This window comes from Myotis davidii, unplaced genomic scaffold (genome assembly GCF_000327345.1).
Source record: "Myotis davidii unplaced genomic scaffold, ASM32734v1 scaffold262, whole genome shotgun sequence".
Taxonomy (NCBI): domain Eukaryota; kingdom Metazoa; phylum Chordata; class Mammalia; order Chiroptera; family Vespertilionidae; genus Myotis; species Myotis davidii.
Window position 1 is genome coordinate 49347 of NW_006293541.1, and position 9867 is coordinate 59213.

The 9867-nt window shown below is 49.6% G+C and overlaps 1 protein-coding gene across 1 annotated transcript in view; it reads left to right on the forward strand.

Annotated features, from left to right (window-relative positions):
- Positions 1-2078: 2078 nt before the first annotated feature.
- NELFCD (negative elongation factor complex member C/D) overlaps positions 2079-9867 on the forward strand; it is a gene marked incomplete at its 5' end in the record, with an annotated part of 16650 nt that continues 8861 nt past the window's right edge. The window contains 10 exons of the mRNA XM_006767247.2: positions 2079-2194; positions 2444-2553; positions 3302-3411; positions 4433-4540; positions 5030-5182; positions 5391-5521; positions 6147-6312; positions 6596-6730; positions 7126-7265; positions 7844-7958. Of these exons, the coding sequence (XP_006767310.2) occupies positions 2079-2194; positions 2444-2553; positions 3302-3411; positions 4433-4540; positions 5030-5182; positions 5391-5521; positions 6147-6312; positions 6596-6730; positions 7126-7265; positions 7844-7958 (1284 nt within the window). The remainder of the gene's footprint in view (positions 2195-2443; positions 2554-3301; positions 3412-4432; positions 4541-5029; positions 5183-5390; positions 5522-6146; positions 6313-6595; positions 6731-7125; positions 7266-7843; positions 7959-9867) is intronic.

A 9867-nucleotide genomic window follows, 5' to 3' on the forward strand; every position in this document is an offset into this window, starting at 1 on the left:
CGGGCCCGGGGGCATGGCGGCCCGGGCTGCGCCCCACTGACAGAGCCTCAGCCACGACCCAGTTCCGCCCCGCACTGGGCTCTCGCCGATGGGGCCCGGCGAGCTGGCACTGTCGCTCCCAATGGCGCCCTGTACCTGCGCAGACTAGGAGAAGGGCAGGGAAGGTGAAGGGGTGGCTGAGCTGAGTTCGGGACGATGCTGCTGGGTCCATTTGTGTGACCCCTGTCCTGTCCCCTGGGGCCGAGCTTGCTGATGGAGGAAGGCGGGGAGATGTGACGCCCACGAGGGGGAAGCACGAGCGAGGGCTGTGCCTGGCCAGGGGCAGCCGGAGGCTGAGGGCACCCCTAGGGCGCGGGTGTGTCTTCGGAGCGCAACGCCTGCTTGGCGGCTTAGGAAGGTAGCCGCCCCGGCCTGGTGGCCGGGTTGGTGGAGCATCGCCCGGTACAGAACGGTTTCCGGTCGATGTCAGGCACATACTTAGGTTGAGGGTTTGATCCCGTGCGTACAGGAGGCAACAGATCAGTGTTTCCCTCTCTAAAATCAATAAAATATTCTCAGGTGAGGGTTAAAAAGTAAAACATTTTTAAAAGATGCCTGTGGCATCGGGTGAGAGGTGAGAGGGAAATGCTGGTCCTGTGACACCCCCGGGATAGGGAGGGGATGGCGAGAAGGGCCTCGCAGGACCGACAAGCGGGGGATTGAGGGTGCCTAGGTCTGTGGCCTTGGGGTAACAGGCAGATGGGGAGCCTTGTACTGAAATAGGGGCTGTAGGGGAAGGGTGAGGTCAGTTTTGGATCACGTGAGTTTGGAATTCTGGTGGGGCATCTGAATGGACATGAGAATAGACGGATGAATACTTGAGTCTGGAGAGAGAGAGGTATCCATCCATCAATCAATTGATCGAGGCTAAATTCTGGATTCATGGGCAGGGAGGTGGTCTGGTCCAAGAGGAGATGGAGGAGGAGGGAGGGGGGTCCAGGGTCGAGGCCCAAGACTCATACAGGAGGAGGAGCCTCGGGGAGTCCTGCATCCCTCACAGCCTTGTTCAGGGCTCCCGTCAGGCATGGTCTCAGCGGGGACCCCCGGTCCGCCCAGGGGGGGCCAACTTCTCTGTGATGGCCACGGGGCTTTAGGCTGTGCAGGGCTCTACAGCCACTCAGCTCCGCTCTTCTAAGGGGAAAGCAGCCATAGGTACCATGTTGTTAAACGGGTTGGCTGTTGTTCCAATACAGTTTTATTCACAAAAACAAGAGGAGGACTGGATTGGGCCCCGGGCCACGATTGCTGAGTCTGGCTCAGCTCTTGCCCCACGGAGAGTCCGTTCCATGGAGGTTGGTCTCCAACTAGTTTGTGAACTTGGGTGGAGAGACACGCCTTGTCTTCCATGTTCTTAGGTCCCTGGGGGTCAGCCAGTGCTCCCTGCGCACAGCCAGTGTTCAGGAGCAGCTGCTTGTTCATTAGGACGACAGGGGGAAAGCTGGGCAGACCTCGGGGTCACTGGTCCACGGTTATCACGTCATCCTGCTGCTTTGTCCTTAGACTCGGCTAGGTGCTTAAGTGGTTTCCAGGCAGAAGGGGGACTAGAACCCAGCCAGGGCTGCTTATACGATGCAAGTCTGTGGTCTTTACTAACAGCAGATGGGTGGTGTGTGCCTGCAGGAATCACTATTGCCTTAACTTGGCCAGAATGCGTGAAATGGCACATACAGAATAATAGTAAAAACAGTAATAGCTAATGTCTGCTGAACTCTTACTAATTGGCAGGCACTGGATTTGGCTGTTCCAAAAATTAGCTGTGCAGTCCTCCCAATAGCCAAGTGGGAGTAGGTGCTTTGATGCCCTTTGTTAGTTTAACAGGGAAGGAGCCCAGAGACGAGGTGGCTCGTGTGACCGTGTGCATAGGGTAGAGGCCCCCTAGGTGTGACTCTGGATCCCATTTTCTTGGCCAGCCCACGCCCTGAGAGTCGCACGGAAGTCACATGTAGTAATGTGCCGTGTGTGGAATAATTTGAAGGGGACAGTGTGAGAGAGACTTGTGAGGTTACGGGAGCGTGTGTTAATGGAGACATGACCCCCAGCAGGAGGAGGAGTATGCCGAGGGGGAGGATGACGCTGAGGTCCAGCAGGAGTGCCTCCACAAGTTTTCCACCCGGGACTACATCATGGAGCCCTCCATCTTCAACACTCTCAAGAGGTACGGATGTGAGAAGGGTTATTTGTTTTGGGACGAGGGTGGCGATAATTTAGGGAAGGTTTTGTAGTGCACCCAGAAGGTGACCTGTAAAAGTAAGAATGCTGTGATATTGGACAGGAAGGCTTCTAGGGGTCCCCTCCACACTGTAAAAACCTTAATAACCTGTCCCTCCTTACCTGCCTCCCTATTGTCATCCACCCCTTGCCTGTCTACCGTCATTTTAGTGTAAGAGTTTGTTACTTTTTCTAGGTACTTTCAGGCAGGAGGGTCTCCAGAGAACGTGATCCAGCTCTTGTCAGAGAACTACACTGCTGTGGCCCAGACTGTCAACTTGCTGGCGGAGTGGCTCATTCAGACAGGTGCTCTGTGGGTGGCCCCTGTCCTGGCTGCTCATCACCTTCTCCCCCTTTTCCGAAGACCTTTGGGTCATTATAATGCTGATATTTAGGAAAGCTTCTCTGTCTTCCTGGTTTTTAAGACTTAGTAAGACGGAACTGAACTTTCCTACCCTTATCTTTCGTTCGGGAACTGAGGTTTACAGATAGCCCACTACTGTGATTCTCATTGGACTATTGTACGGTGTATGTTCAGTGTGCCATCTCAGAGGTCCATGAGAGCAAACAGCAGATGGTGGACAGTTTAGGGCTGAGTATGATTGTGGCTTTCAGTGAATGTGATCAGAGTAGAGCCTCCTGTCAGTCACGAAAGTGGCTGCGGCGACACAGTAAGACTTCCTGAAAACGAGTCTGTCATCGCTGTCACAGTGATTAGACAAGTATCTCCGCTGGCTGGCATCTGCTCCCTCCTCCTGTGCAGAGGTTTGCCTGTCTGTCCCCCTGCCTGTCTGGTTTGGTCATTTGTCCTTGTCCTTAGCGAGGATTGAAGACATTGTCCTGTCCGTGTAGAAAAGGGTGGAGCATCCTTGTGTTCTGCTCTGTGCTCCTTTGGGCTCTTAGCACTGAGTAGGGTTACTAAATAGGAATTTTTAAAAGAGATCCCAGATCCTCAGTTGTCAGAAGCAGGTCTCTGATATTTGACTCACGTATAGACTGGAGCTGTCTACTTTCTTTAAAGCAAACGAGTTGAGAGGTTGTCGTTCTCTCTCAGGCGTTGAACCCGTGCAGGTGCAGGAGACCGTGGAGAATCACTTGAAGAATTTATTGATCAAACACTTTGACCCCCGCAAAGCAGACTCTATTTTTACTGAAGAAGGAGAGGTGAGGGGCCTTTTTTCTTTTTCTAATACCAGTTCCTAAGGCCTTTTACTAATTCCATGTGTACAGTGGAGTGTGGCATGTGATATAAGAAATGTAAGCGTTAGGGACTAAAATCGGGGTGTGAGCCAGAAATTGCATCAAGTCAGAATTGCCCTTTAAATGCCACACTTGGTCTAGTGGGGAGAGGCACACAGGTACCAGCTCCACAGAAAGAACAGCAGATTCCCACCTCCCATTCCATGCTACTCTAGGCGCAGGCTCTGAGGTGGTGTGGTTTGTTCATTTAGGTCCTCCAAAAGGGAGGTGCCAGGGCTGGATTAATAAGAGGGAGGTTTGGGGGGACACACCTTTGAGGAAGACGGGTAGTGGCTAGAGGAGCTGTGAGGCAGGTCTGACCCCGGAAGACAAGAGGGAGGGCGGGTAGGAGGGGTCTCAGACGATAGTGCAGTTGTCAGAAAGTTTCAGCAGTGTCAGAGTCTGCAAGCCACAATCACCTGTCACTGGAGCCCTCAGAGCCCTGCCACCTCAGTGTCTGGGAGCAGCCTATGGGCAGCTCAACCTTGGCGCGGATGCTGGTGGGTGCAGAGGCTAGCCACGCAGTACGAGAGCTGAGAGTCACATTCCCATGGCTGCTTCACCAGTGATGGCAAAGCCACCTGCGCTATTTCAGTTGCCTGTCCTCTGTGCCCAGGCGCACAGCTGATTTAGTAGGAAGCAGTTGTGCGTGAAATGTACTCCTGTGCGCGTGCTTCTGTGGGACTCTTGGAAGTCTCCGGGAAGTGCCTCGGCGTGTCCTGTGTGGAGTCGGCTCTCCCAGAAGCCGTGAGTGGGTGTTCAACTGTCACTCAGCTGCTCGTGTGGCGTCAGCAGCTCTGGGACTGTGGGGCCACATCCAGTGCTCCCAGGGCTCTACTCTGCAGCTGAAAATATCCGTGATTGTTTAGACAGCACAGTCTTCACTAAGCTAATGCTGGGCCTCACCTCTCCCTGTCTGTCTGTCTGTCTGTCTGTCTGTCGGCAGACCCCAGCTTGGCTTGAACAAATGATTGCACATACCACATGGAGAGATCTTTTCTACAAACTGGCTGAAGCCCACCCAGACTGTTTGATGCTTAACTTCACTGTTAAGGTAGGAAGAGGGCCAGAGTCAGAGGAAGACAAAAGCGTTCATGAGCAATTGTTATTTTTAAGGATGGTTAGTGGGTGGGTGATCTTTCTCCTTTGAAAGACTGCATTTGCTTTTTGGGTAAAGGCCTTCATCATTTTACTTTAGTAAGCCTTACATGAGAAAGAAAAGCACAGAATTTGTATGTGTGCTTTTGGGTCAACATATCTGGGGTTTCTAGGATTTGGCAGAAACATAGAGTCCATTGTGTCCCAAGGGGGCCTTTAGGACTTCCTGGTCTGTCTCCTCCATTTTACAAAGAAACCGAGCCAGGTGGTCGGCTTGGGCACAAACCTAGTTAGAGGCGAAGCAGGGTCAGAGTGAAGGTGTGTGACTGAGACCAGTGTTTGCTTGTCCCATCTCACCACGAACACTGATAACAAGCCAACTTGCTGTGAAATGTGTAGCCGCTACTTGCTGACACTCTGTTTGGCTTCTTATTTTTGGTTGTAGCTTATTTCTGACGCAGGGTACCAAGGGGAGATAACCAGTGTATCCACAGCCTGCCAGCAGCTGGAGGTGTTCTCTAGAGTACTCCGTACCTCTCTGGCTACAATTTTGGATGGAGGAGAAGAAAACCTTGAAAAAAATCTTCCTGAGTTTGCCGTAAGTTCTTAATTGATCTCGGAGTGGAAAGAGGCAGCTGGGTTGAGCATTTCCCGTGTGAAATGCCCCTTCCTTTAGGGGACACCCCGGCCAGAAGCTCCTTCCACAATGGCAGCTTCCTGCAGGAGGACAGGGTCATCTGCTCTTTGCTCTGCATTTGTCATTGCTGTATCGTGAAACCTCACACTCTGTCCCTGGAATTTTTCAGAAAATGGTGTGCCATGGGGAGCACACATACCTGTTTGCCCAGGCCATGATGTCCGTGCTGGCTCAAGAGGAGCAGGGCGGCTCCGCCGTGCGCAGGATCGCTCAGGAGGTCCAGCGCTTCGCCCAGGAGAAGTGAGCGGTGTCTGTGATCACCGGGTCCTGCTAGGTGCCCCAGTAGACCCCCCATTGCCCTGCTTCCACAACCGAAGATTCTAGGCCCTCTTATCCGGTCACACGGGCAGCCTGCCTCTGACCCCCAAGCTGGAGAAGCCAGGGAAACTTCAGGACATGGGGAGGCCTTGCTTCCTTAAGTGTTGCTTTGATGAATAATTTGTTAAATACTTGAAGATTGTTCAACTCACTGGAGTTTTGAACCTGTGTTTTCATATATTGGAATTTATCAGCTGTAAATAAGAATAGTCTGGAAGTGGTTAGTCAGTAGTCTAATTATTGTGGTGTTGTCCATATTGTAGAATAAGATTAGCTCTTATTGTCTTTATTTTCTATTGTAACAAGGTATTTAGAAATTGAGTGGTTCCTTTTAGAAAGTCTGCAAGCTGTGTTGGAACCCTTCCTTCCCAGTAGCTCCAGGTGTTGTCTCCTGGGTCAGTTAGTGAGTGTACAGTGAAAGCAGGACTAGGAAAAAACAGGGATCCCAGCCGTCAGAGCATTCACTGAGGAAAAGGGAGGCAGGGAGGGGTCATTAATGGTGTATGCTCCCTTACTGACGATGAGCTATCTGATTGTTTTCACCAAGAGGCCATGATGCCAGTCAGATCACACTAGCACTAGGCACGGCAGCCTCCTACCCGAGGGCGTGCCAGGCCCTGGGGGCTATGTTGTCCAAAGGAGCCCTGAATCCGGCTGACATCACAGTCCTGTTCAAGATGTTTACGAGCATGGACCCGCCTCCTGTGGAACTCGTAAGTGCCTTTTCATTGTAACAGTAAAGCGGGGCACCCCGTGCCGAGTTGGAAGGGGGACTGCGGAAGTCTGTGTCTCTCTTAATTCTCTCACGCCAGTGAGCACAAACTCCTGTCGAAATGTTTCTGGGCATTGCCTGGTCCTCCCCAGCCCACGCCAAGCCCACACACTGAAGCAGCTGCTGGGTGTGCGCCACTCACGGCCCACCGCCCACATGAGAGCGCATGGACTCACCTGCCATGTTTCTGCGTCCCCTCCCAACTTGTCATGTGTCCTCCCCAGATCCGGGTGCCAGCCTTCCTGGACCTGTTCATGCAGTCGCTCTTCAAACCTGGCGCCAGGATCAACCAGGACCACAAGCACAAGTACATCCACATCTTGGCGTATGCGGCCAGCGTGGTGGAGACCTGGAAGAAGGTGCTGTTAGGGACACAAGTGACCCCCTCCTCTTGGCTTCTGGCTGCAAGAAATCAGGAGCCCGTACAGTGTCAGAAATGTCTTTTTTAGTGTTTATTCATAAAACAGTCGAAGTGCCAAAAACAGTCTCAAGAAAATGAACACAGCATCTCTACTACTTATTCAAACTATAGCTTGAAGTTTGTTGTGACTAAAGAATGAGATCTTAAAAAAAGAGAGAGACCTTTTTCAGTCTCTCTGTAATGTGTGACTGGGGAGGGTGACAGTTAAATGTAAATGGACCCCTGACTTCAGAGTAGGGAGGGGCCTTTGCAGGGAGAGGTGGCCCATAGCAGATCACCCCACTGGCTCGGCATGTGCTCTGGGACTCACCAACGGGGTTGGGGTGTTTTCAGAACAAGCGAGTGAGCATCAACAAGGATGAGCTGAAGTCAACATCGAAGGCCGTGGAAACCGTTCACAATCTGTGCTGTAATGAGAACAAAGGAGCCTCTGAACTGGTGGCCGAGCTGAGCACACTCTACCAGTGCATCAGGTAAGCAGCGCGCTCGGGGCCCACCCTCATCCCTCAGGGTGGTTTGCTCAAACCCTGCAGACGCTTCAGAAATGTTTACTCGTTTCATTTATTTTTTCTTGTTTGAATGTTGATAGGGAACTTTAAACTGAGTTACAAAAACTGATTTGGAGAAAAGGGTCTATTGACAGTAAAAGTTAGACCCAACAATTATGCCAATTATCAGTAAGAGTTCATAGAAAAGCTTACAAATGGGTGTTCTCTAGGCACTTGAGTCTTTCCCGTTAGCCTGTGCTATAGGGACAGGGAGGGGGTCTGCTAAATAACACTGAACTTCAACCTGTCCCCCAGCGCCCGCGGAGCTGCATGGATGCTCTTCTGTCAAGCAGGGAGGAAGTCAAGGAGCCGAGCGCTGAGCTGGGTTCTTCACTGCATGTTGGCAGGGAGCCAGCTCATCCCTCACTAATGGGTATCTCCCTTGCAGAGAGTATCAGAAAGGATTGATGGGATAGATTGAGCTTGTTGTCCTTGTTTTTTAAACCTTTCTGTTTGTTGTTGAAAAAATTTTGAAAGGGAGCATTGTGTCTTGTTACCGGCAGGTTTCCAGTGGTGGCGATGGGTGTGCTGAAGTGGGTGGACTGGACCGTGTCAGAGCCACGGTACTTCCAGCTTCAGACTGACCACACCCCGGTGCACCTGGCGCTGCTGGATGAGGTAGGGGCGGGAGAGCCATACACAGCACACAGTGGTCTGTTGACTAAAGGGAAACGATTTGATCATGGGCTAATGCATAGGAACCAGAGTTAGTGCCCCTAGCATCCCATCAGCGTCGAAACAAAACGACATTGAAGAAAACATTGTACCAGGACCTGCGGCACTGTCCGTCCTTGTGCTATATGTGCCTGTGTTTCTAGCACATCTGTACAGTGAACTCAGGATATTCTTATCAAAGCATGGTATTTCATTTTTATTTCTAGTTGCCCCTCCCTTTGTCAACTGTCAGTTGCATGTACTCATGCTTCTGTTTAGCCTTTATTTCTATCATTATTAAAGCAAATAGAAAAAAGTATTTTTTCTGCCTTTTGTATGAAAGAAGTTAGCATACTTACTGCCTGCCTATCATCCACTTATATTAATATATTAACTTAGATATCATTTCTTGCTATCAATAACTTTTCTGTTGTCCCTAAATATTATATTTGTCTTATTGTTTATTTTTTCTAATTCCAGAATTTTTTAAAATAATTCTTTATTGTTGAAAAGTATTACATATGTCTTCTTCTCCCCCTCTGCCCACCTGACCCCATCCAGCCCATCCCCAGACCCAGGACCTCACTGCCCCATTAACTGTGTCCATGGGCCATGTATATATGCATACAAGGTCCTTGGTTGATTACCTCCCACCCACCTACCCTCCCCCGCCTTCCCTCTGAGATTCTGCACTCTGTTCCCTGCTTCCATAGCTCTGGACACATTCCGTTCATTAGTGTATTTTGTTATTTAGATTTCACATAGGAGTGAGATCATGTGATACTTGTCTTTCTCTGACTGACTTATTTCACTCAGCGTGATACTCTTCATGTCCCTCCATGCTGTCTCAAAGGGTAAGAGATCCTTCTTTTTTACTGCTGCATAGTATTCCATGGTATAAATGTACCACAGCTTTTTATCCACTCATCTACTGATGGGCACTTGGGCTTTTTCCAGATCTTAGCTATTGTAAATTAATGCTGCTATGAACTAGGGGTGCATACATCCTTTCTAATTTTTATTTCATGTATCTCTAGGTTATATTCCTAGAAGTGGAATCATTGGATCAAATGGCAGATCCATATTTAGTTTTTTGAGGAAACTCCATACTGTTTTCAGTAATGGCTGCACCAGTCTGCATTCCCACCAGCAGTGTACTAGGCTTCCCTTTTCTCAATATCCTCACCAGCTCTTGTCATTTGTTTATTGTTGGTGGTAGCCATTCTGACAGGTGTGAGGTGATACCTCATTGTCATTTTAATTTGCATCTCTCTGATGATCAGTGATCTTGAGCATTTTTTCATATGTCTCTTAGCCATCTGTATGTCCTCTTTGGAAAAGTGTCTAGTTATATCCTTTGCCCATATTTTAATTGGATTGTTTGTCTTCCTTCTGTTAAGTTGTATGAGTTCCTTATATATTTTGGATATTAACCCTTTTTCAGATGTATCATTCTCAAATATGTTCTCCCATACAGTGGGCTCCCTTTTCGTTTTGTTGACAGTTTCTTTTGCTGAGCAGAAGCTTTTTATTTTGATGTGGCCCCAATTTTTTATTTTCTCCTTAGTTTCCTTTGCCCTAGGATATCTACACTAATAAAAGAGAAACATGGTAATTGGCGTACGACTGCTACCCTTCCCATTGGCTAATCAGCAAGATATGCAAATTAACTGACAGCCAAGATGGCGACCGGCAGCCAGGCAGCTTAAACTGAACATGAGGCTTGCTTCAACATTCCCCGCCTGCCGATGCAGGCCTCTGAGCAGGCAGTTTGAAACACAGTAACATATAGAAGCTAAAAAAAACTCCAGAAACCTGCTTTCAGCGAGCTGGGATCTCAGAGCTGGAGTCAGAGCTGGAGTTATACATTGTT